This window comes from Lithobates pipiens, unplaced genomic scaffold, assembly GCF_037356315.1.
Source record: "Lithobates pipiens isolate NorthernLeopardFrog02 unplaced genomic scaffold, aLitPip1_a1.2 Scaffold_30, whole genome shotgun sequence".
Classification (NCBI taxonomy): domain Eukaryota; kingdom Metazoa; phylum Chordata; class Amphibia; order Anura; family Ranidae; genus Lithobates; species Lithobates pipiens.
The window spans coordinates 160,145,649-160,173,585 of NW_027507791.1; the positions used below are offsets into that span (position 1 = coordinate 160,145,649).

General features: G+C 44.4%; 1 protein-coding gene across 4 annotated transcripts in view; it reads left to right on the plus strand.

The window, feature by feature from the left end:
- Positions 1 to 27,937, plus strand: part of ARG2 (arginase 2) — an 823,867-nt gene that overhangs the window by 61,070 nt on the left and 734,860 nt on the right. For all 4 annotated transcript variants that reach the window (XM_077465036.1, XM_077465038.1, XM_077465037.1 and 1 more), the window contains exon 2: positions 22,736 to 22,808. In XM_077465036.1, coding sequence (XP_077321162.1) covers positions 22,736 to 22,808 — 73 coding nt within the window. The remainder of the gene's footprint in view (positions 1 to 22,735; positions 22,809 to 27,937) is intronic.

Consider the following 27,937-nt stretch of genomic DNA (forward strand, 5'->3'; position numbering starts at 1 on the left):
GTTTTGGGGCTCCATTCCTGGTTAACCCTGTAAGCTCACTGGAATATATCCCTGTGGCTCATGCAACTATTGCAAGTACATGACCACAGGAAGAATATATCTACCTAACTGCCAGTGGCGGCCCCTTTCAGGTTACCCGACGCATGGATTCCTATGGTGGGGGTGGGAGGGGGTGGTACATTTTGAAGCACCTGATTAGAGCCAGAGGCTCCAATAGGCTTCACAATAGGGTGGGTTGGGGCGCAATTTTGCTATTTTGACCTGCTTCCTGATTGGCCAAAGCACCTGGCCACCCTATTAGATGCCTGGCGCTTCAGAAGAGGAGCAAGGGGACACGCGCTGGAGCCGCAGCTCTGAAAGCACAGTGTTGCGGTAAGTCCCCAATCCATGGGGGGGTGCGCGGGGGGGGTGCATTTGGTTGGCAAGTGGCTGCATATGATGGGCACAATGGCTGCGTTTGATTGGCACAAGTAGCTGTGTTTGATGGGCACAGGTGGCTGCATATGATTGCCAAAATGGCTGCTTTTGAGCACAAGTGACTGCGTTTGATGGGCACAAGTGGCTGCATTTAGGCACAAGTGGCTGTGCTTGATGGGCTCAATCGGCGCATATGATGGGCACGGGTGGCTTTATTTGGGCACAGGTGGCTCCATTTGATGGGCACAGGTGGCTCCATTTGATGGGCACAAGTGGCAGCATATGATGGGGGGGGGGTTCAGTATTTTTCAGTTTGTTTGCACCCCCCAAAAAAATTTGAGCACCAGCCACCACTGCTAATGGCAGTCTTTTTACCCCTTGACATTTCTCTAATTGTCAAACCATGTGAGTAGTTTATCTCCTACAATGTAGCTGTGGTTGTTACTACATAGGAAAAACAATTCAAAAACTGTGGCAAAGGATTTACCTCACATTAGGGCCGTGAAATCTAGTGACCCTGATTCTCCTTTAGGGTTACATGTAGCACATGCTCATAGTGGTGTGTTTCCAAAGATATCCATCCTTGTCGTGGATCGTGTCTATCCCAGCTCCAGGGGAGGGGACCTCGACAAGGGGTGCATGACATGTATCTTACATCAAGACTATCTTTAGCCCAGAGGGGGTGGTCCTGTGGAAATGGGGGCGGGACTTCAGTTTGAAATAACAGTGGTGATGCTATGGCTACTCCCCCTCTTTGAGTAAAAAATAAATACATTTCTAAGACTCCTATTAAATCTCTTCCTAAAAGATTTACCAGGCATGAAGGTATTATCCTGAATGAATGATGTAGGAGTACAATTCCAGAGACAAAGTCACTCACTATCAACGATCGTATCTGCCGAAGAGGTGCTTTCCTCTTGGCCTATTTGAGTGGTGGGGGATTCCTGTTTCCTCCATGTACTTCATGTCCCGCTCGGGGTCTCCTGTGTGCCATGGGAAAGCTTTCTTATCCCCTACACAGAGTCCCCTGACCATATCCATATGGAATTGGTCATTAGCGCCTGTGCGCGGGAAGGATGAGCTACTGCACATACTTTCATTCAGTCTATCAGTCATACAGAATTTCTATGAAAGGATTTATCAAAAAAAAGAGAAAAAATCCGTTCCACGTACTCTGACCACAGACTTTCCATGTCTCTCCGGGATTAGTTCTTCAATTCCTCCCTTACCCATTCTTAATTTGGTTACTTTGGTAACTTACTGAGGGCCGTTGTCTTACCCTCTTGCAATGTACAACAATAATATAAGCTCTAAACAATATTCTTATTATCTATACAGCGATAGAAAGAGAAGCAAAAAGGTTTGGTAGAATCCCACTGATTGTCCGTCTGGCTCTTTCCTTAACCACTTAAGCCCCGGACCCTCTTGCAGGCCAAAGACCAGACCATTTTTTGCAATTCGGCACTGCGTCACTTTAACTGACAATTGCGTGGTCCTGCGACGTTGATCCCAAACAGAAGATTCACTTGATGATCTTCTAACTTTATATACAATTCTTTTTCCCATTGTTCTATATAGGCAGGCCTTCCTTGTCCTTCTAAGTCCGATAATATTCCATATATTTTTGATATTCAATTTTTCAGTGGCATTTGAGTGAAAGTTTTTCCAGAGGGCTTAGTTCCCCTTCATCTCTAATTGGATGTGGAAGTGTACTAACCAAGTGTCGTAATTGATTAAGTTTCCATTCACTTATCTTACACTTATTGCATTCTTCTAGTTCTATTTGTGTTTTCATCCTTCCTTTTATCGTTATGTCTTTCAATTGTGGGTTTCTTATCTCGTGATATCTCATTCCCCGTTGTAAAAAAAATGTGTTCCAGTGAGAGCCATTAACGGTGAATTGTATTTCCATTTGTGTTTCCAATATACTGTGTCCCAAATTTTGAAGACATTTTTAGTCTGATCGTGGGTTTCTGTGTCCATTACTCTATACATTCGGGGTATCCATATATTTTTGTGCAATGTGGTCCTACTTATTGTGTTTTTCATATCTACCCATTTTTTTTCACTATTTCCATTTGTCCACTCAATCATTCGTGCTAGAACTACTGCTTTATAATATAAATTTTTTTTTTAAGGTGTTGCCAGTCCTCCGTGTTCCCTACTCCTTGAGAATTAATTTTGCACAAATCACAACTTTTTGTTTTGCCAAATATATTTTATCAACATTATTTTTATCATCTTGAAAAAACGCTGCGGGAGTCCAATTGGTAACATCTGAAAATTGGATATCAACTTTGGTAAAATCATCATTTTATACATGTTCATTCTTCCAATCCATGATATTGGTTGTGTACTTACATTTTAAATTTCTTCTTTAATCTCATTTATTAATGGAATATAATTTGCAGAGTATATTTTTTTGGATTGTTGCTGTTAATTTAATTCCCAGGTATTTTAGTTCTTCTTCTTTTACCCATGTAAAATGGAATTCTTTTTGAAGAGTCTGAACTTCCCTTTTTCCTAATACAATATTTAATATTCCTGTTTTTATTGGATTTATTTTAAAATTTGAGAGTTCCCCATACTTTCTGTTTTCCTTGATTATATTTGGCAAAGTCACTCTTGGGTTAGTTACATACATTACGATGTCATCCACATATGTCACTATTTTGTACTTTCTCTCCAACCCGCACCCTCCGATATCTTGATTGTTTCGGAGCGTCGCCAAAAAGGGTTCCATTGATAGTATATATAAAAGTGGGGACAGCAGACATCCTTGCTGTGTTCCGTTGAACATCTCGAACGCTGGTGAGAGTCTCCCATTGACCTTTACCATTGCTGTTGTGCCATTATATAGATTTTTTATCCACTTCATGATTTTTGTCCCATCCCTAAGTGTCGGAGTGTGTCCATCATGAATCCCCAGTCTACCTTGTCAAACGCTTTCTCTGCATCTATTGACAGGAGTAGATCTAGGGGTCCACCTAGTCTCCCCTTACGTAACATCAGAATTGTTTTTATACTGTTGTCCCGTTCTTCTCTGCCAATCCGGGTGAGATCGGCAACTGCTTGTGTTGCATATCTTGTGTTACATATCTTTGTAGTAACTGTACACCAGTCTTTTATACCTTTTTTTTTTTTTTTTTTTTTTATAAAACAAGATAAATATTACTAACGTTCTTCTAGATCTATTACTTGTGTGCCTACAAAGTCCACTTTATGTAGTATTTACTCTATTGTCCATTTTCTTGATCTCCAATTTCGTAGTACTGCAACTAATGACAGACATTATTTGTTTCTTAAGCTCAATTGCCATTGTGATTCATCCTGTGTCATTATTTGTTCTTGTCTATGAATTGGGTCTCTAGGGCTTTTTGGTGTTGGGATTTTTGTTTTTTTTACAAAAATCTGTAATTTCTTCTATAAATCTTAATCTAGCACTTCTTCCATCTCTCTTAGAGATCAAACATGCAGCAAAACCCCAATTATATTGTATTTCCTTGAAGTATTTTCAATCCCTTATTCAACGTCCTTCTTCGCAGGGTTTCTTGCGAGAGATCCTGAAAAATTTGTACCAATTATTATTTTCCTTCATTTTCAATTGGTGGCCTTTTCTTCAAATTTCTCCAGATTAGATTTTGTTTCTTCCCAATCTTTAAATCTGACAATTATGTCTCTTGGTTTTTCCATTTGAAGCCCTTGTGGTCTCCTTATTCTATGTGCTCTTTCAATTTGTATTATATTGGTTTCTTCTTTTCCCAGAATAGGGTTGAAAATCTTCTTTATTATTTCCCCCATATTTTCTTCTCAGATTCAGGGCAACCTCGGATTCTCACATTTTTCCTTCTTTCTCTATTTTTCTTGATCTTTTATTTTATAGGTTTGTTCCTGTTGTTCCTTTTTTCAAATGACGGAGCGATCACTTGTAAACAAACCGGCGTCATGACGCCGGTTCCTCCCTCCCCTCTCTGTACCGATCGGGTATTTGTACTTTTCTGGCATGTTGGGGTCTCAAGAAATGAGATACTTTACTTTTACTTTAGGTGTGATCAATTTTCAGATATTGGCACCATAGCTTGTGGACTCTATAACTTTCACAAAGACCAAATAATATCCACCAATTTGTACTTATTTTTACCAAAGATGTAATTGTATACATTTTGGCTAAAATTTATGAAGAAAAATTACTAATCTGCTAAATTTTATAACAGAAACAAAGAAACATTTATTTTCTTTACAGAATTTTCGGTCTTTTTTCTTTTATAGCACACAAAAAAAAAAAACCCCAGCTGTGATTAAATACCACCAAAAGAAAGCTCTATTTGTGTGAAAAAAAAAGGACAAAAATTTTATGTGGGTATAGTGTTGCATGACTGAGTAATTGTCATTCAAAATGTGAAAGCACCGAAAGCTGAAAATTGGTCTGGTTATTAAGGGTGTTTAAGTGCCCAGTGGTCAAGTGGTTCATTTGTTGGTTAGTTGTTCATCCAACACAGAGCATATTTACTTATTTATTTATATCTGTTTGTCCCTTGTAAGTTTCTCAGGGTTTCCTTTTGATATTTCCATCTAGCTCGGGGAGCGAGCGGGGGCGCGCGCCTCCTAGTGGCCGTTTATGTTACTGACGTAACATAACGGTGATTCGCGCAGCCGAGCCATGCTGCCACAGTAAAACTACGGTGGCTGGTCGGCATGCGGTTAAATTGGTGTTCCGGCCAAAATTATACTTTTTAAATAAAAATAACCCTATAGTACACAAGCTTAATGTATTCCATCAAAGTTAGTCTGTAAACTAAGGTCCATTTTGTAAGGTTATTACAGCATTTTGTAACTTTATAAACTTGCAGCAGACCGTAGCCATCTTAAGTTTGGGCATCTGAAGCCAGACTGGATCCTGGATCTCAGCCTTTCAGATCTCACACATGCTCAGTGCAGCACAAGCGATGTAATAGGTTTCAGGTCAGGTTTCCATAGCAATGGCAGTGTCAGAGGAAGTTGCCACCCCTTAGCTATGCAAACCTCTCCTCCCCCTCCTCCCTCCAGAAACCCTTAAATATACTGCATGTACACCAAGAAATAAATAAATTACCACCCCCCCAGTCTGCACAATTTCCACCCCCCCAGTCTGCACAATTTCCACCCCCCCAGTCTGCACAATTTCCACCCCCCCGTCTGCACAATTTCCACCCCCCAGTCTGCACAATTATCACCCCCCCCCCCGTCTGCACAATTATCACCCCCCCCCCGTCTGCACAATTATCACCCCCCCCCGTCTGCACAATTATCACCCCCCCCCCCCGTCTGCACAATTATCACCCCCCCCCCGTCTGCACAATTATCACCCCCCCCCCCCGTCTGCACAATTATCACCCCCCCCCCCGTCTGCACAATTACCACCCCTCCAGTCTGCACAATTACCACTCCCATCAAATAGCACCACATTGCCCCAGCAAAACTGCTCCATCATATTGCCACCATCAAAATGACCCCCATCATATTGCTACCGCCAAAACTGCCCCATCAAACTGCCCCATCATATTGCCACCATCAAAATGGCCCCCATCAAAATTGCCCCATCATATTGCTACCGCCAAAACTGCCCCATCAAACTGCCCCATCATATTGCCACCATCAAAATGGCCACCGTAAAAACTGTCCAATCATATTGCCCCATCAAAGCGGCCCCCATCAAAATGGCCCCATCATATTGCCACCATCAAAATTGGCACCATCACATCAAATTGCCTCATCAGATCACAGTGCCAACATCACATCAAATTGCCCCATCAGATCACACTGCCACTGTTCTAACATTGCCCCATCACACCACACTTACAGTACTTCCAAAAGCTGTGGTGTCCCCCCTGGCTCTAACATGCTCTGAATTTGAATATAAGATTGGGATACTTGCTTTCTTGAAGTTGCTTGGAATACTAAGCTAACAATGGCAACAAAAGCCTGGTTGCCCTTATTTAAAAAATATATATATATATAATATATCTCAATTTGTTTTAAGCCCCCAGGGCAGATTGCGATGCTGATGACTTTAAAAAAAGTGGGTGGAACTCCGCTTTAAGAACCTCTATTTTTATATTAGTCTCCCAAAGACTATCACTTTAATGTGCTTCCCAAAAGCACGGCAGTTTACAATTGGTCTCTACAATTTTGCACTAGAAGTCTCCCAAAGACTATTGCTTTAATCTGCTTGCCAAAAGCACGGCAGTTTGCAATTTTGCACTATACAAGGATGCGGTATTGTCAGAGCCAAGGCAAGAAGAACAGTATCGACAAAGTAGACACATTCCACGTACCTCAGATGATCATCACATTCCACATGCTACCACCAATGACTGTTAGGTTTAATTCTGCTTAGACCTGGACAATCAGGGAGAACCTCAGAGCCCTGGAAAACATTCAAAAGAACAGAAGAGAATTGTTTCAAAGAATGCTCCAGTTTATTGGCAGCGTGAGCTGTACCTTTTTACATAGGATATGGACATAACATGAGGCATAAATCCTATATAAACATGTAGCACAGGCATGTCCAAAGTCCGGCCCGGTTTTGAAAGGCCCGTCTGGTTATCTAAACATATATATCTTTTGTGGCCCTCAACGATCTCCCACAACCGGGGGCCACAAAAGATATATAGTCTGGCTCCCTTGGAGGTGACTGTTCTGCCCATCAAAGAAGGCGGGACTTTCACTTAAAGAGGCCGCTGTGTAAACAGGAGATTCTCCTGTAGGATATCTTTGGTGCTCGTGCTGCCCCCTTCATGTCCCCTCCAAGGCTGCACTGATGGCCAATAGTGAGTACATTTCTGGCAATGGTGGGGCTGCATTTCTTGCAATGGTGAGTACATTCCTGGCTAATGGTGGAGCTGCATTTCTTGCAATGGTGGAGCTGCATTTCTTGCAATGGTGAGTGCATTCCTGGCAATGGTGGGTGCTGCATTCCTGGCAATGGTGGGTGCTGCATTCCTGGCAATGGTGGGTGCTGCATTCCTGGCAATGGTGGGTGCTGCATTCCTGGCAATGGTGGGTGCTGCATTCCCGGCAATGGTGGGTGCTGCATTCCCGGCAATGGTGGGTGCTGCATTCCCGGCAATGGTGGGTGCTGCATTCCCGGCAATGGTGGGTGCTGCATTCCCGGCAATGGTGGGTGCTGCATTCCTGGCAATGGTGGGTGCTGCATTCCCGGCAATGGTGGGTGCTGCATTCCCGGCAATGGTGGGTGCTGCATTCCCGGCAATGGTGGGTGCTGCATTCCTGGCAATGGTGGGTGCTGCATTCCTGGCAATTGGGAGTCTGCAGATGGGCACTGACCCTTATTTTGCTTCACAGGTCTTTATTTAAAATTTTAAGTTTTTTTTTTCCTGAAACTTGCCTCTTAAAGTGAAGGTGTGTGGGGGGCGTGACCGGCCAGTGCGGAAGATGGACGCTTAATCACAGAGCTCCATCATGAGGGGAAATAACGGAACGAATTGGATCCAAACGGTACCGTGATTCCATCCAAAAACATTACCCGATAGCAAACGGACATCCCGTGTAACGATGTCACGTAAAAGAATGGGAGAATACCGGCTGAAAAAGCTTACAACACTAATGTATGCTCCCGGAGAACAAGTCAGTGAAATCCAAAATGGGGCCGACGGCATTTCAGCGCCTCAGGGAAACGACACCACTCTCCCCTCAGAACAACCAGAGAAAATAATTAAAGGAGAAACACCTAAATCCCCTACTCAAGATGCCAGTGCTGACTCTTTGCTAAACAGCCCCGCCAGAGCAAAAATGAGGATAGATACATTAATAGTACAGCCTCATTCACAAGTACTACAGACCCAGGCTTCTAATTCTCCACAAAATAACCAGGCCTTACAATCTCCTATGGAATCATTCCCCACATCAGGGCAACCAGTTATTGACACTACATTAACGGAAATGCTAATATCACTACACTCCTCATTAGTGTCAGATCTGTCAAACCTATTCCATAAATTAAATGCCGATGTGAGCTCATTAGATAAGAGTCTCCACTATAGAAAAGGGAATGACTGAATGTTCACACACAGTGAATGATCTCATTGACGCCTATGATGACGTGAAAGATGAACAGGAATGGGTCCGTACCAAGCTGGCCGATTTGGAAGACCGTTCCAGACGTAACAATGTCAAATTAAGGGGTGTCCCTGAAAGTGTTAATACGCCGGATTTGACCAAATACGCAAAGGACCTGATTCGCACAATTTTACCAGACATTACACCAAGAGACTTGATTATTGATAGAATACACAGAATTGCAAAACCACAACATTTGGCAGCTTCGGTACCGAGAGATGTACTTATGAGGATCCATTTTTTCCATGTCAAAGAAAAAATGATGTATGAAGCTAGATCCAAAGGCCCACTTTCACGCCCATTCGAGGGTGTACAAATATTCCCTGATCTTTCCAAACATAACTACAACTAAGAAGAGACTTAAATCCAATAACTAAGAGTATGCACAATCATAAAATACTATATAAATAGCGATACCCAGCCACATTGATCATTACTAGAAATGGATCGACACATGTTAACGATCTACAAAAGGGTATCAAGCTTCTGAAGGATTGGGAGATAATTCTAGATCTTCCCAAAACAATTGATCCATCTTTACCAAAACGTATACCTCTGCTATACCAACGCAATCAGGAATCCCGGAATCATCAACCAATGGAAATATCTGGCTCTTAAATGATCCATCTACAACGTATATAACATCCTTTCATGGAAGTTTGTTCTGTCTTCCGTTCCACCGGTATTAACTGTTCCCTCCAACAGCAGTTTAGCTGTTACAGCTTCTATCTGTGTTTATCACAAACCGCCGAATTTTGTTGTATTTGTGACTGATAAGTTTACGACTCGTTGTCTTTGTTTCTTTTTTTTGATTGTTTCAGTACAGTTCTCATTTCAGGTTTAATAATAACAGATACGCATCCAAATACCAGTCAAATTATCTCATTACAACGCTGAATCTTGATCATTCTTTCTACGATCCACCTACTACATACTAACTGTAAGTGTTATCCTCTTTCATTTATCAATCTTAATTCATTTCAACTACTATGCCATTTAAAATATTATCCTTAAATGCCAGAGGACTTAATCATCCGGTTAAGAGACAATCCCTTTGGCATTCAGCAAAAAAACTTGGCAGCGATATTCTTTGTGTTCAAGAGACGCATCTCCTTTTTGTCGAAACAACAATTTCCCTTCTATTTTTCATTCCACCTTCACCACTAAAAAGGAGAGGCGTATTCATAGCAATTAACAAAGACATTGACTTTACCTCCCTACAAGAAATATATGATCCTAATGGTCGCTTCATAATCCTAATTTGCACAATTAATGGACCCAAATACACAATTCTTAATCTTTATGCTCCTAACTCACATCAAGCAACTTTCCTTAAGAAAATCTTCACCAAAGTCAACAAGATAAAACAAGGTCTTCTCCTTGTATGTGGAGATTTCCATCTAGTTGCGGATATACATATGGACACTACTTCAGCGGCAAAAAGGAATCCATCTCCTTTGGGTCAAATACTGAATTCATTTGATTTTTACGATGTATGGAAATGTTATCACGGAACAGAGAAGGACTACACGTACTTTTCTCCCCACCATAAGTCTTATTCCAGAATCGATATGTTTCTTACAGATAAATGGTTATTACAAAATGTTAGTTCGTCTGCTATCCACACCATGACATGGTCTGACCACAATCCAATTTCTATTACCATTGATGACATTTCCCCCAAGCGGAATTCCTTTCTATGGGGAGCCAACAATTGCATATTACAACATCCAGTATATTCTAAAGAAATTGCTAATCACCTGACAGAATATTTTGAACTAAATATTGATTCAGTGTCGGATCCTGCCGTGGTGTGGAATGCACATAAAGCAGTTATTAGAGGTATTATTATGAAACTTAGTTCGGTTTACAAAAAGAAAAGAACACAACAAATTGATTCCCTTACCTCCCAAATTGCTAAACTAGTGTCTGAGCATAAAGCTTCATCACAACCTAACTGTCAGGTCACCTTGAGGCGAGGTGACAAGTGCACACCGTAGGGATCAGGAGTGCACCGCAAGGTTGTGGACCCTACGGCTGACTGCTGCAGACGGGGGACAGATCCCACTGGGGTTAGAGCGCAAGATTCCCTGGGGCGCGGAGTCTAAGAGCCAGCAGGTGTTCACCAGTGCCTCTGGTGGTGAGGATGGACTTGGCTGCAACTGGCTCCAGGTCGCGACCCCCCCAGGGTCCCCCAGCTCACACCCACAGTAGGCAACAGGAGGATAGGGATGGTGAGGGACAAAGCCAAGGTCAGGGCCACAAGCAGACAAGAATAGTCGGGTACACGCCAAAAGGTCAGGATCACAGGCAAACAAGGATAGTCAAGACACGCCAAAGTCGGTAACGGAAAACAGTAGCAGAGCACACTGCAGGAAACAGGAAGCTAACACACAAAGGAATACACAATGGTTGATCAGCACTGATGGCCTGCAGTGCACAGGTTAATATAGGGCTCCCTGATAGGGCCTGGGGTGGAGCCATGCTTAGAGGAGAGTTTATAAAAACCACCAGGTGGAAGTGGCTGGCCTCTAGTCTGAAGACATGAGGGGAGGTAAGCAAACACAGGAAGATCACTGCATAACCATGACACTAACATTCTAGCTCAACTTATGCAGCTTAGACAGGAACTTAGAGCTCTCCTTTTGCACAAATATGAATACATGCAACGTAAATTTAAAGCTACATCATATTCCACATCTAACAAAGCTGGTAAAAAATTAGCTCAGCGACTTAAAGATATACAAACTAAATCTAAAATCCAGTATATCTTCCATCCACATTCAAAAGATAAATTATCTAATCCACAAGATATAGCAAATGCTTTTAGTGCCTATGACAGTGATCTTTATAACCTTCATACAGATGCTTCCACTCACCAACCGTCCCCAGAGGAAATTGATAAGTTCCTTAACCAAATTAACCTCCCTACCCTAACTGAATCCCAATTAACTTACTTAAATGCACCATTCTCTACCACAGAAATTCTTGCAACTATTGCATCATTACCAAGCAATAAAGCTCCGGGTCCCGAGGGTCTTTCGGGGGAATATTTTAAACAATTCTCCACATATCTGACTCCCCATCTAACGAAATTCTTTAATACAGCTGCATCGTCTAATTTCCCTGCAGAATCATTATCAGCACTCATTGTTACGCTCCCGAAACCTGGGAAAGATCCAACCTCACCCCAAAATTTCAGACCAATTTCCCTACTTAACCTTGATCTAAAAATTTATGCTAAAACTATAGCTAGACGCCTAGTTTCCATTGTGCCTGATCTGATACATAAGGATCAATCTGGCTTCATTAAAGGGAGACGGGCTCCTGATGCAACACAAAGAATGATGGATCCAATTAATCATGTGGAGTCTAGTGGAACGCCTTCTCTGCTTCTCTCTTTGGATGCAGAGAAGGCGTTTGATCGGGTACAATGGACATATCTACAAAAGGTCCTATTAATATTCGGATTTAAGGATTACATATATAATGCCATCATGGCATTATATACTCACCCATCGGCTCAAGTATTTTCCGCCAATATGCTTTCTCAACCATTCCACATATCAAATGGTACACGCCAAGGTTGCCCGCTATCACTTTTAATCTTTAACTTGGCAATGGAACCCTTGACTGAACATATATACGTAAAAACTCTAAGATTACGGGAATAACCTTGGGTTCCACCTCTCATAAAATTAGTCTTTTTGCGGATGATATAATTCTTATATTAACAAACCCTACCTCATTAGCCGCAGTTTGCGAAAGATTGGAATGGTTCAGTCAAGTATCCCTATACAAACTAAATACAACAAAATCACATATATTGGATCTAAAATTACCACTAGAAACCTCCTACAAGCCCAATACCCCTTTACATGGTCTGAAGATAATATTTCTTATTTAGGTATACAACTCACAAGATCTACAAAACACCTTTTTAAATCAAACTATAAACCCCTTCTGAAAAAATTGCGTACAGAATCCCAGAAGATCACTAAATTGGAACTTTCGTGGACCGGAAGATAAGCAGCGTTCAAAATGATGCATTTACCTCAAATCCTTTACCTATTTAGAACTTTACCTATCCCCATTCCTAAATATTTCTTTACATCCCTACAAAGGTTACTCAACCAATGTATCTGGCACGGAACAAAACCTAGATGTGTTCATTCCAAATTAAGAAATCACAAATTAGCGGGAGGGTCAGGATCTATTGATTTCGAAGATTATTATATAGCAGTAATAATTGATCAATCTAAAGAATGGTTCCAAAACAAGTAAACTCTGGAGTAACATTGAACATACCTTTCTATTAAGTCCCGGATTGAAGGACTGGCTTCTAAGTACTCCACTGGGGACTAAATTGCCCAAAGATTTACCTCCTATCATGATTGCCACGACCAAAGCTTGGAAAATTCTAAACCAAGAAATACATTGTGAACCAAATATACCACAAATATCGATCCCTATCGAATCTTTACACCATTTATCACATGACCTATCACTACAACATTGGTCTCAAAAAGGTATCAAATACATAAACCAACTTCTTTTACGTACACATGCGTAATTCTTTTCTGTCCTACAATTTTTTTTTTAACTTGCTACATTCAGACATCTCTACATATACCCTCATACAACAATGCCTCAATAAACTCAAACTTCCTTTATACAATATCTCGCCAACAATATGGGAGTTTCTTAACTCCTCCTCACCCCACAAAAAAGGAATGTCCTTAATAGGGATGAGCTTCGTGTTCGAGTCGAACGTACGTTCGACTCGAACATTGGCTGTTCGTCCGTTCGGCGAAATCCGAACACTTGGTCCGTTCGCGTCAAAATTCGCATGGCGCTCACGGCCCACAATGCACTGTGATGGCGCAGTGCATTGCTGGCTCATGATTGGCCAAGCATGCACTGTGACCCCGCATGCTTGGCCAATCGCAGCGCCAGCAGTGAGGAGAGCCATGATTGGCCACAGGCAGGATGCCTGTGGCCAATCATAGCTGAGGCTGTGTAGTGCACGCCCCACACTATATAAGGCCGCCATTGAGGCGGCCTCGTGTAGTGTGTTAGCATCTGAAGCAGTGGGTGTTCTGTGTACCTTCAACACAGTACACACCGATCGTTTTTGGCTGATTTCCTATCTTGCTGTTGTGTAGTGGTTATTGTCTGTGCCCTGACCGCAGTATACACCACTATATTCACTATTCACTTCACTATATTTATATATCTTTAATAATAGAGCTTGCAGTCAGTAGTGTTAGGAGAGTGCGTGCTGTCTGCGTGCTCTGTACCCAGTACATACCGCTATAATCCACCTACATAGCTGTTCTCTATTTGAGCCCAATTGCCATCTGCAGGAGTTATTGGAAGTTGTGTGTGCCTCCAGCACAGCACAGTATACATCTGTATATACCCCTTTATCTCTGCTGTTTTCTGGTTATTGTCTGCGTGCCCTGACCGCAGTATACACCGTGATATTCACCTAACCTATATAGCTAGTGATCTATCGTTAATAATAGAGCTTGCAGTCAGTAGTGTTAGGAGATAGTGCGTGCTGTCTGCGTGCTCTGTACCCAGTACATACCGCTATAATCCACCTACATAGCTGTTCTCTATTTGAGCCCAATTGCCATCTGCAGGAGTTATTGGAAGTTGTGTGTGCCTCCAGCACAATATAAACTACCCAACTGCTGTTTTACCCAACTCCCTTCAGGCCATTACCATGTCTGGAAGGCCAGCAAGGAGAGGCAGACAGGCGCGAGCCGATAAAAGAGGGCAAGCAGGCTCTGTGTCTAGAGACAACAGTGCTGGTCGTGGACGCGGTGCATTGTCATCATCACGTGGCCATGGGACATGCTTGTCCTTCTTTTCGGCAGCTGGACATGTTGAACCGCAACATGCCAACGACTTGGTAGAGTGGATGACCAAGCCCTCTTCATCCTCCTTATCCTCTCTCACCCAGTCTCAGGGTACTAGCAAAGCAGCTGCCAACGCATCGTCTTCCCTCCTCTCAATGTCATCATCAGTGACTCCTTTCCTAGACCCACCACGTCCTCCTGAGGAGTCTCCTGAACTCTTTGAGCACAGTGTTGGGTACATGCTCCAGGAGGATGCCCAGTGTTTGGTGGGCTCTGATGATGACACTCAGCTAGAGGAAGGCAGTAGCGTGAGCGCAGACAGAGGGGATGCTCAAGAAGGACAGCAATCTGGCAGTCATGTTCCACAAGCTGCAGCATACTGCCAGGAGGAGGAGGAGGAGGAGGAGGAGGAGGATCTAAAAGTTCTTTGGTGTGGGCCTTTTTTGAGACGAGTGCATCAGATCGCACCGCTGCTATTTGCAACATATGTCTCAAGCGTATCTCACGTGCATCAGCCGCTTGGCCATGCAGCTCCAACCCCACTAGACCTTCAGTCCTCTCTGAAACCTGCTCTGAGAGGAATGAAGGTGTAGAATTAGGTGTGTCACAGCCAAGTGCTTCCGGGATCTCTGCTAGCGGTACACCCACGTCCGATTATAGCAGGCAAATGTCCCTGCCCCAGCTGCTGGACCGGCGGAAGAAGTTTACTCCCAGCCATCCACATGCCCAGTGGTTGAATGCTAGCTTGGCTAAATTGCTAGCACTTCAACTGCTGCCTTTTCAGTTGGTAGACTCGGCCCCCTTCCGTGAGTTTGTACAATGTGCGGTTCCTCAGTGGCAGGTCCCCAAACGCCACTTTTTCTCACGGAAGGCGATTCCGGCATGTGGAAGGCAATGTCCTTGCCTCGCTGGACAGGGCGGTCAGCGGTAAGGTGCATATTACCGCTGACTCATGGTCCAGCAGGCATGGACAGGGACGTTACCTGTCTTTCACGGCCCATTGGGTCACTCTTCTGGCTGCTGGGAAGGATGCAGGACAAGGTGCAGTAGTGTTGGAGGTTGTTCGGCCACCACGCCTCCAAAATGCTACTATTGGTTGTGACACACCTCTCTCCTCCACCCCCTCCTCTTCTTCTTCCTCCATGGCCTCTTCCAGTGCTCTGTCCTCAGAACCAGCGGTGCTCCGTAAGCGTTCCAGGGGCTACGCAAGTACGCAGGCAAAACAATGCCATGCCGTGCTTGCGCTGGTTTGTTTGGGGGACAGGAGCCACACTGGGGCGGATGTTTTGTCAGCTCTGCAGGGGCAGGCCGAGAGGTGGTTGACGCCATGCCAGCTTAAGCCAGGAATGGTGGTTTGCGACAATGGCACCAACCTCCTCTCCGCCCTCCGACAGGGACAACTGACCCATGTGCCCTGTGTAGCTCACGTCCTTAACCTGGTGGTGCAGCGGTTCTTGGGCAGGTACCCCAGCTTACAGGATGTCCTGAAGCAGGCCAGGAAAGTCTGTGTGCATTTCCGCCGATCATTTAATGCCTGTGCTCGGCTGGCTGAGCTCCAAAAGGAGTTGAACCTGCCCAAGAACCGCCTTATATGTGACATGCCCACCAGATGGAACTCAACATTGGCCATGCTGCAGCAGCTGCACATGCAGCAGAGGGCCATCAATGAGTACCTGTGCGACTACGGCACCAGGACAGGGTCAGGGGAGCTTGGTTTTTTCTCACCACGCCAGTGGGGCATGATCAGGGATGCATGCACTGTCCTGTCACCGTTTGAGGAGGCCACAAGGATGGTGAGCAGTGACAGTGCATGCATCAGTGACACTGTACCTCTTGTGCACCTCTTGGAGCATACGCTGCGTGGAATAATGGACAGGGCACTTGAGGCAGAACAGAGGCAGGAAGAGGAGGACTTCCTTGCCTCTCAAGGCCCCCTTTATCCAGACAGTGTTCCTGCTGTGCCACCCATCACACAGGAAGAGGATGAGGATGAGGAGGATGATTGTGTCAGCATGGAGGTGGAGGCTGGCACTCAGCATCAGCAGCAGCAGTCTTATAGGGATGATTTCGAGAGCGATCCGAGATGAGGGGGCGGCCATTCATTCATGGCCACCCCCTCGCGATCGCTCCCGACGAATAGGAATCCCCCGTGACATCACTTCCTCTCCTGTAATGTAAACACAGGAGAGGAAGTGATGTATTCTCTCCTCCGTGTCGGTATTTTTCGTTCCGACACGGAGGAGAGCGGATCGGTGAGTTGCACCAACACTCTACACACACAGTAGAACATGCCAGGCACACTCACACCCCCCCTTTACCCCCCGATCACCCCCCCAATTACCCCTGCCCCCCAGTCACAGTGACACCAATGTCATTTTTTTTGTTTTTTTTTGCATTGGTGTCATTTGTGACTGTAATTACTGTTAGGGCAGTTAGAGTTAGCCCCCTTTAGTTCTAATGTACCCCCCTAACCCCCCCAATAAAGGTTTAACCCCGTGATCACCCCCCGTCGCCAGTGTCACTAAGGCTGGGTTCACATTGCAGCGGTTTATGAGAACGAATGTGATTCGCACCGCACTGCAGTGCAAATCACATCCGATCTCTGTGCGATTCGAGTTCAGCCATTCGCCCGCACCCGCCACACCCGCCGCAAATTCGCACGGGACCCTTTTTTTGGCCCGCAGCAGAATCGGATCGCATGGGTGTTCACACCATGCGATCCGAGTTTGCAGATCGCACTGCGATATGCGAACTGATCTGGGGGTGTCAGTAACATTTCACTGACACTCCCAGCAGTTCGCATAGGGCAGTGTGAACTGCCGCCGGGAGGCATGCGATGCGGGAACCCGCCGCGGATTCGCGGCGTTTCCGCATCGCTCCAGTGTGAACCCAGCGTAATAAGCGATCATTTTTCTGATCGCCGTATTAGTGTCACAGGTGACGCTAGTTAGGCAGGTAGGTATTTAGGTTCGCCGCAGCTTTTTATAGCGCCAGGGACCCCCATATACTACCGCATAAAGCCCCCTGATTTCCCCCTAGTTAACCCTTTCACCTGTGATCACCATATAACTGTTACAGGTGACGCTGGTTGGTTAGTTATTTTTTTATAGTTTCAGGGCACCCGCCATTTATTACCTAATAAAGGTTTAACCCCCTGATCACCCGGCGGGTGTCATTTGTGACTAATAACTGTTAGGGCAGTTAGGGTTAGCCCCCTTTAGTTCTAAGGTACCCCCCTAACCCCCCCAATAAAGGTTTAACCCCGTGATCACCCCCCGTCGCCAGTGTCACTAAGGCTGGGTTCACATTGCAGCGGTTTATGAGAACGGATGTGATTCGCACCGCACTGCAGTGCAAATCACATCCGATCTCTGTGCGATTCGAGTTCAGCCATTCGCCGCACCCGCCGCAAATTCGCACGGGACCCTTTTTTTGGCCCGCAGCAGAATCGGATCGCATGGGTGTTCACACCATGCGATCCGAGTTTGCAGATCGCACTGCGATATGCGAACTGATCTGGGGGTGTCAGTAACATTTCACTGACACTCCCAGCAGTTCGCATAGGGCAGTGTGAACTGCCGCCGGGAGGCATGCGATGCGGGAACCCGCCGCGCATTCGTGGCGTTCCCGCATCGCTCCAGTGTGAACCCAGCCTAATAAGCGATCGTTTTTCTGATCGCTGTATTAGTTTCACAGGTGACGCTAGTTAGGCAGGTAGGTATTTAGGTTCGCCGCAGCTTTTTATAGCGCCAGGGACCCCCATATACTACCGCATAAAGCCCCCTGATTGCCCCCTAGTTAACCCTTTCACCAGTGATCACCATATAACTGTTACAGGTGACGCTGGTTGGTTAGTTATTTTTTTATAGTTTCAGGGCACCCGCCATTTATTACCTAGTCTCACTAGTGTACCCCTAAATTTAGGGGTGTCTACTTTCCAAAATGGGGTCATTTGGGGGGGGTTTGTGCCATCTTGGCATTTTATGGCCTTCAAAACTGTAACGCCCTTAGAAAGCCTGAAGGCGGTGCTTGGTTTTCGGGGCCCCGTACGCGGCTAGGCTCCCAAAAAGTCCCACATATGTGGTATCCCCGTACTCAGGAGAAGCAGCAGAATTTATTTTGGGGTGTCATTTCACATATGCCCATGGCATGCGTGAGCAATATATCATTTAGTGACAACTTTTGTGGAAAAAAAAAAAAAAAAAAAAGTTTGTAATTTTCCCGCAACTTGTGGCAAAATATAAAATATTCCATGGACTCAACATGCCTCTCAGCAAATAGCTTGGGGTGTCTACTTTCTAAAATGGGGTCATTTGTGGGGGTTTTGTGCCATCTTGGCATTTTATGGCCTTCAAAACTGTAATAGGTAGTGAGAAGTGAACTCAAAAATTTACGCCCTTAGAAAGCCTGAAGGCGGTGCTTGGTTTTCGGGGCCCCGTACGCGGCTAGGCTCCCAAAAAGTCCCACATATGTGGTATCCCCGTACTCAGGAGAAGCAGCAGAATTTATTTTGGGGTGTCATTTCACATATGCCCATGGCATGCATGAGCAATATATCATTTAGTGACAACTTTGTGAAAAAAAAAAAAAAAAAAGTTTGTAATTTTCCCGCAACTTGTGGCAAAATATAAAATATTCCATGAACTCAACATGCCTCTCAGCAAATAGCTTGGGGTGTCTACTTTCTAAAATGGGGTCATTTGTGGGGGTTTTGTGCCATCTTGGCATTTTATGGCCTTCAAAACTGTAATAGGTAGTGAGAAGTGAACTCAAAAATTTACGCCCTTAGAAAGCCTGAAGGCGGTGCTTGGTTTTCGGGGCCCCGTACGCGGCTAGGCTCCCAAAAAGTCCCACATATGTGGTATCCCCGTACTCAGGAGAAGCAGCAGAATTTATTTTGGGGTGTCATTTCACATACGCCCATAGCATGTGTGAGCAATATATCATTTAGTGACAACTTTGTGTAAAAAAAAAATAATATTTTTTTTTTTGTCATTATTCAATCGCTTGAGGCAAAAAAATAAAATATTCAATGGGCTCAACATGCCTCTTATCAATTTCCTTAGGGGGTCTACTTTCCAAAATGGGGTCATTTGGGGGGGTTTTGTACTGCCCTGCCATTTTAGCACCTCAAGAAATGAGATAGGCAGTCGTAAACTAAAAGCTGCGTAAATTCCAGAAAACGTACCTTAGTTTGTAGATGTGACAACTTTTGCGCAAACCAATAAATATACAATTATTGACTTTTTTTTTTACCAAAGACATGTGGCTGAATACATTTTGGCCTAAATGTATGACTAAAATTGAGTTTATTGGATTTTTCTAATAACAAAAAGTAGAAAATATCATTTTTTTTCAAAATTTGCGGTCTTTTTACGTTTATATCGCAAAAAATAAAAATCGCAGAGGCAATCAAATACCATCAAAAGAAAGCTCTATTTGTGGGAAGAAAAGGACGCAAATTTTGTTTGGGTACAACATTGCATGACCGCGCAATTACCAGTTAAAGCAGCGCAGTGCCAAAGTGTAAAAAGACCTCTGGTCATTTACCAGCAAAATGGTCCGGTCTGAAAGTGGTTAAATGGTGTTATTTCCGTTAAATGTCATTTTGTGCAGGGACTGTTCTAAACACGGGAAACACGTGGCACTTCACAGGCATACTACAGACACCCCACAGGCACCATATTTAAAGGAATATTTCACTTTTTTTTCACTTTAATTGTCATTAAAATCAGTGCTCCCGCAAAAACGGCCGTTTTTAAAACTTTTTTTTGCATTGACCCATGTCCCCTGGGGCAGGAGCCAGGTCTCTAAACCCTTTTTAGGACAGTATCTTGCATATTAGCCGTTAAAATTTGCACTTTCCATTTCGAACGTTCGAGTCCCATAGACTTCAATGGGGTTCTAACGTTCGTAACGAACGTTGGGGTCCGTTCGAAAGTTCTGGTGCGAACCGAACCGGGGGGTGTTCGGCTCATCCCTAGTCCTTAATATATAATATCTTACACCTCAAAAGTATTTTCACGAAATCAACTTCTCATACACATTGGGAAAATGACTTACAAACGTCCTTTACAGACCAACAATGGGAACAAGCATTAAAAAGTGTTTACAAAACTACTAAAAGTTCAGCACTATGGGAACTTACTCAAAAAATTACACTTAGATGGTATCTGACTCCATCAAGATTAACATCCTATAATTAAACTTTATTGGACTTATGCTGGAGATGTAACTCCGCTAAAGGTGACGTTTCATATTTTTTGGAGTTGCACTAAACTCCAAAATTTCTGGAATAACGTTTTTCTTATATTAACAGACATAACTCAAATACAAATTCCTTTTTCACCTGGGTTAGCGATATTGAACCTGACTACAGAAGACATACCATACCCTTTTTGTCATGAACGACACATGTTTTCCTGGCAGCCAGACTACCCATAACCAGATTATGGAAATCAGCAACACCTCCAACTGTTTATCAACTTTTGGATACCGTATCCTTACACTACAGCTATGAATTAATGATGGCCTCCAGTGCAGGTAATTTACCAAAAGAAAAACGTAGGTGGTCACCATGGAAAGGATGGTCAAAGTCCGCTGATTTTCTGAAATAATCTTAAACCATATCTCAATATACTTTTACTGTGTTTTCAAATCCTTGTTGCAATTTATTTGGATGTATTGTAGCTATAAGTGACTAAAAACACTCAATTTTGGTGACATTACCCTCCCCAGGACACAGCTGAGCACCCATTGGGGTGTCTAGGGGAGGCTAATATTTATATAATATCATATATACCAGCTAATTTGGTACTTCTGTTTATGTAGCATATTATTGATATCTTAATGGATGAACTGTACGCCTAAAGAATGTTAATATTCTTTACCGGATATCTTCTGTTTACTCGTATTTGACATTTAATGTACGATGTACATCTTATATGCTTTATTTTTAAAATCAATAAAAATTGATCAATAAAAAAAAGTGAAGGTGTGTGTGTTATATGCCAATAAATACGGTATATCCAAATAATACGCCTGAGATCATCTCTTTACTCACACAGCCACAAAGGGGCAATTTGGAAGGGGAGAGGAATTGCGATAGAAAGGTTGGATTGGGGGGAAAGGGGGGTGTGCCAAAAGTGGGAAGAGAATTTGCTTTTCAACCATTAGATTAGCAGTCAGCAACCCCCCCATTTGAGACCCCAATTATATCAGTATCACCTTAGATCAGCACCCCACCCCATTATCTCCGAGTCCCCTTATATCAGTGCGGCCCCCCCATCTTACAGACCTTCCATTAAAATGCCGTGTGCTGCTAAAGTGTTCGGGTTTGGCTTGAAGAACAGATGGCAACCCTATGCAGGACACATGACGCGTGGAAGCAGAGCGCGGCGCGTGGGAGCAGAGTAGACCACATGGGAACAGAGCAGAACACGTGGGAGCAGAGCAGGTGACACAGCAGAGCAGAACACGTGACACAGCAGGGTAGGGCACAGAGCACACAATTACATGGGGCAGGGCACATGCCTTCATTGGAGCAGGGCATCAGCGGTTTCCTTTTCATGAAAAGGTACACAGGAAGGGGCCCTCTCTTGTCCGTCCTATCACACCTGGAAAAGACGATAAGGGGTGGGGAGGGGCCGGCCGGGAAGAGCAGAGACACATTTTGTTTGTCAGCACTGCTCTGCATGCAAACGTGAGTGTAAGACAGCTTGCGATTGACAGGTAGAACACTGCAGAACCCCCGGTGACCTCTCGCAGAACCCTGGTTGAGAAACACTGCTCTAGTGTGTGCCACACCACCACAGAGTGTTGATGATTAGGGATCGTATCACCACAGAGTGGTGCTGTGGATACGAGAATTGGTATATAATGCCACGTCCTGGTAAATTTGATTTTAAGAAATTGGTTTGCAAGTCCATCATCCGCAAGCCTATTTCTTAAAACCACAGGCTATTGGTTATGGTAGAGGGAAAAAGGGGCAGAGAATTAGGAGTCTCCTATATAGGGTAGAGACATGGGTCTTTAAAAAGGAACCATGGTGTCCAAGTTCAAAAGTACCTTTTTGATTGGTCTTTCAAGGCTGTTCCATGTACTGTATGGCATTTATTGGCAAACCATTGTGATTATCTTTAAATGTTTAACTGTTGCTGTGTCTAGTGAAACCAGCCTATGTTGCTCTGTAACAAACTTAATTACACCCTTTAAACATATGCACTACATTTTAGACTGTAATCTGGTACTATTATATTATATTTGAAAATTATTACGCACATATACTGTTGCTGGTTTATATGTGCTTTTAATGTATTCAAAATGTATTGCAGAAATGGCGAGGTGTAGAGCATGGACCAGCTGCAATCAGAAATGCCAAACTTATTGAAAGACTCTCCAGCATAGGTAAGACCTTGAAACAATGAATATGTGAGATTTTCGATGTTACTTTGTTTAACCACTTGAAGACTGTCAGTTTAAACCTTATTCCTTAAAGAGGGATTCCACCAAAAAAAAAATATTAAAAGCCAGCAGCTATAAATACTACAGCTGCTGACTTTTAATAAATGGACACTCACCTGTCCCGGGTTCCAGCGATGCCGGCAGCCGAGGCCGATCGATCGCTTGGCTCTCGGCTGCTGCCGTCACCATTCTAGGTGAGGGAATCAGGAAGTGAAGCGAATCGGCTTCACTTCCCGGTTCCCTACTGCGCATGCACGAGTCGCGCAGCGCAATAGGAATTCTCCGCGCTGTCTCTGAGACCCGTGTGTGTCCCAGCAGACAGCGCGGCAGGACAGGAAATGGCGTAGACTCCCACGGGAGTCTATGCCCGGAAGTGAGTGTAAATACCTGTCTTTGACAGGTATCTCCACCCCCCTGAAAGGTGCCAATTGTGACACCGGAGGGGGGGAGGGTTCCGATCAGCGGAGGTTCCACTTTAGGGTGGAACCCCGCTTTAATCCTCATTCCACATAGATTCTTGTCCAGGTTAGTTTTCAGCACTGTGATACTTTCACCTCATTGACAGGGGTGTAACCAGGGGTCAAGTCCTGGGGAAAAAAGTGTGGGAACTCCCACCCAAGATCCACTCCCCCACCAAAAAAAAAAATGATACGCTCATATGCACAAACGCTTCAAAAGTGGTATTTTTCATCCAATTTTCGTATTGTGTGTATGAAGCTTCACTGTTAGTACATAAAAAAACAATCCTCAATAAACATAAATATGGTAATTCTCTGAATAATCAGCATTCATTCAATTGTGCTTCCATGCAAATGTGAACATCATGTTCTGATCTTTATTGGGGAATGTAATTTTGTATATAAAATAAATTAATACTGTTGCGCACAACCTTGCCAGAAGGACTAAATTAATATTCTAGAAAGCTGCCCACATAACAGTGTTCTCTACACTCAAACATAAGAAAAGGGGGGGGGGGTGTTTTATGTGCCGCTACCTATAATGAAGCTACATGTGTCTACTCAAAAAACATAAATAATTGAAATAATAACGCAATATATAATAATACAGTACATACAAATGTGCAAATAGTGCCGGACAATAAAGTGCATAAAAGTATCCGTATTAAAGTGCAAGGAAATGTATATCAATATACTAAATGACATCAAGCAATCAATCCATGCAAATAGTGCAAACTAGTGTACAAAGCAATACTGATCACGCCAAAATGGAAACAAATCTTCAAAGATCAAGAATAGAACAATAAAAAATATATATATCCAGAGAAAAGTGTAAATAAAAAAAGTCCACTCAAATGATGTGTAATCCGTCCAAACGGCTAATATTAAACCGTGCAATGTGAGCAAATAAAGTGCAATCTACATCCTTCTTCCAGGCTTCAGTGCTTAGCGTGCACCCCTTATTTCCCCCAGCCTCTCACCTCAAATAAAGGTCCCTATGGACCGGATGCCGCTTAGGGGTTGGTTGGTAGAACAGTCTTCCACCTCTTAACAGTACACCTCCGGGACCCAGACTCAGTTCATCCACTATCCACACTCCGGTTTCATATACAAAAGAGTAAGGGGGCCGCCAATGTGTAGTACCGTTAAATCACTTTATTGATAAGAAATATCCACACTTACATTTAAAAATCGAAATACAGATGTAAACACTGATGCTTCCGGTCTCGGCCGCGACCGGAAGTGACGATCGACACCTAGACTCCTCCTTGACGCGTTGCGTCACATATCACGTGACTTTCTCAAAGGGTCCGATCTACAAAGCGACCCTTTGAGAAAGTCACGTGATATGTGACGCAACGCGACTGCCTGTAGTCGGATTCGTTAGGGTAGCGATCAGTCACGAGGGCCAGACCAATGATTTATGGTCTTGAACTGGTGATCGCTCCTAACGAATGAAATCCTTCCCCTGCCTGTGTAAGTGTAAACAAAGACAGGAGGAAGTGATGTCATCTCTCCTCGTGGGGTATTTTCGATTCCAGTGAGAGGATAGAGGACATCTAACCATGAGTTGCGCAACACTACACTAACACCAAAACACATAGATACACTTGCCACCCCTGATTAGCCACCATTAGGTCTAGGTTACCCCTATAAACCCCCCTAATAAAGGTTTAACCCCTTGATCGCCCCTCAGTTAACCCTTTCACCCCCTGTCGCCGGTGTCACTAATCGATCACCGTATTTGCGTTACTGGTGGCCGTAGTTAGCCAGTTAGGTGATTTTGTTTCCCCGTCAGATTTTTATAGCATCAGGTACCCCCATATATACTACCTAATAAAGGTATTAACCCCCTGGTTAACCCTTTCACCCCCTGTTGCCAGTGTCACTAATCGATCCACATATTTGTGTCACTGGTGATGCTAGTTTCACCGTCAGGTTTTTATAGCATCAGGTACCCCCATATATTACCTAATAATAAAGGTTTTAACCCCCTGATTGCCCCCTAGTTAACCCTTTCAACCCCTGTCACCAGTGATCACTGTATTAGTGTTACGGGTGACACTGGTTAGTTTGTTTTTTATAGCATCAGGGCGATATCAGTTAGGTTTTAGCGTCAGTCAGGGTCTGTGTCGCTCCAAGCAGCATCAGATTAGTGGCAGTAGTGCTAACACCACAAACGCACCATACACATCCCTTAGTGGTATAGTGTGTGAACGAATCGATATCTGATCAGATCTATACTAGCGTCCCCAGCAGTTTAGGGTTCCCAAAAATGCAGTGTTAGCGGGATCAGCCCAGATACCTGCTAGCACCTATGTTTAGCCCCTCTGCCCAGCCCAGCCCACCCAAGTGCAGTATCACTAGATCATTGTCACTTACAAAAACACAACACGCATAACAGCAGCGTTCGCAGAGTCAGGTCTGACAGTCAGGAGCTCTTTTTCTTGTGAGGCTAACTAGTGTACCTAGGCCTTCACATTTCTGAGCATGACAGATAGTAAAGAGGAAGTCACTCATCTGTCAGATTCAGGCTCAGAATACAATCCTGTAGAGAGCAGCAGCACCCTGACAGATAGCCCTGACGATGGAGTTGTGGTCCCTGCCAAGGTCAGGTGTACCCAATCCCATTCTTCTGTTGTCATTGAGGTGCAAGGACCGCAGGGCTCTCGTATGGAGCAGAGAGCCAGTACTAGTACCGCTCATTTTACTTGTGAACTGACAAGCACCAGTGGCCTAGTACACCCTGGTCATAGTCAGACCAGCACAGCAGTAACACGTGGTGACATGGCGAGCCTCATCAGTGAAGTTCAAGCTGGTGCTGTGGCGGGCACAACTAGTGTCCCACAGCAACCAAGAAGTAGACAAACACAGGCCCATTGAGCCCATAGTGCCCTTCCTGCTGCATTTGCCAATCCAAATTGGGAGCCAACCACTTATGCAGCATCCGTACTTCCCCCATTCACTGGCGAACCCGTAATTCAGGTGGAAACAGTTGACTTTACGTCACTTGATTTTTATTTGCTGTTTTTTCACAGAAGATCTCTATAGATCTATTGTAGGCCAAAGCAATTTGTATGCTGGTCAATTCATTGCCGCAAATCCCCATTTGACCCTTGCCAGAGATTGGAAACTTATTACGGTTTTTGAATTTAAGACCTTTCTGGGCTCATGGGCATAACTAAAAAGAGTGAGTTGCAGTTATATTGGTCCACTGACCCAATTCACAATATGCCTGTGTTCTCTGCTTCCATGACCAGGACACTATACGAGCAGATCTTGCTGTTCATGCACTTCAATGACAATGAACTCTGTTGTCCTCGGGGTAACCCTGGATACAATCGGCTCTACAAAATTCAGCCCCTCGTAAACCACTTCAACAATTTGCAGCCTTGTTTAATTCCTATAAAGTTGTCAGCATTGATGAGTCCCTGATTAAGTTTTCTGGCTGCTTGTCTTTTAAACAGTATCTTCCCAACAAGCGTGTCAGATATGGGGTCAAGATGTATAAGCTCTGTGACAGGGCCACAGGCTATACATATAGTTTTATGGTTTACGAGGGAAGAGATAGTCACGTAGAGCCAGAAAACTGCTCAGATTACATAGGAAGCGCTGGTAAGATTGTGTGGGACTTGGCGTCACCCTTTATTTGGAAAGGGGTACCACATGTATGTGGACAATTATTACACAAGTGTGCCACTTTTTAGACACTTGTTTGATTACAGAATTGGCGCATGTGGCACCGTGCGATCTAATTGCCGGGGCTTACCCCAGCGGCTTGTAGACTCCCGTCTTAGGCTGGGGGAGAGAGCCCACGTGAAGTGCAATAATTTGCTCACTGTGAAGTGGAGGGATAATCGGAATGTTTTCGTTCTGTCCTCCCTTCACGCAGACACCACAGTCCAAATTCCTACGGCGACTGGTGTTGTGGAGAAACCCCTCTGTCCATGAATATACCGTATATACTCGAGTATAGGCCGACCCGAATATAAGCCGAGGCCCCCAATTTACCCCCCAAAAAACTGGCAAACTTATTGACTCGTGTATAAGCCAAGGGTGAGACATGCCTGTCCATCCCTGTGTGTGTGTGTCCGTCCCTGTGTGTCCGTCCATCCCTGTGTGTCCGTCCATCCCTGTGTGTGTGTGTGTCCATCCATCCATCCATCCCTGTGTGTGTGTGTGTCCATCCATCCATCCATCCCTGTGTGTGTGTGTGTCCATCCATCCATCCATCCCTGTGTGTGTGTGTCTCCATCCATCCATCCATCCCTGTGTGTGTGTGTGTGTCTCCATCCATCCATCCATCCCTGTGTGTGTGTGTCTCCATCCATCCATCCATCCCTGTGTGTGTGTGTCTCCATCCATCCATCCATCCCTGTGTGTGTGTGTCTCCATCCATCCATCCCTGTGTGTGTGTGTCCGTGTGTGTGTGTGTGTGTGTGTGTGTGTGTGTGTGTGTCCAGCCTACCTGTGTCCCGAGCCTGTGTCCCGAGCCTCCGTCCCGTGCCTTGCCTCCTTGCCTCCGTCCCGTGCCGTGCCTTGCCTCCTTGCCTCCGTCCCGTGCCGTGCCTTGCCTCCTTGCCTCCGTCCCGTGTCGTGCCTTGCCTCCGTCCC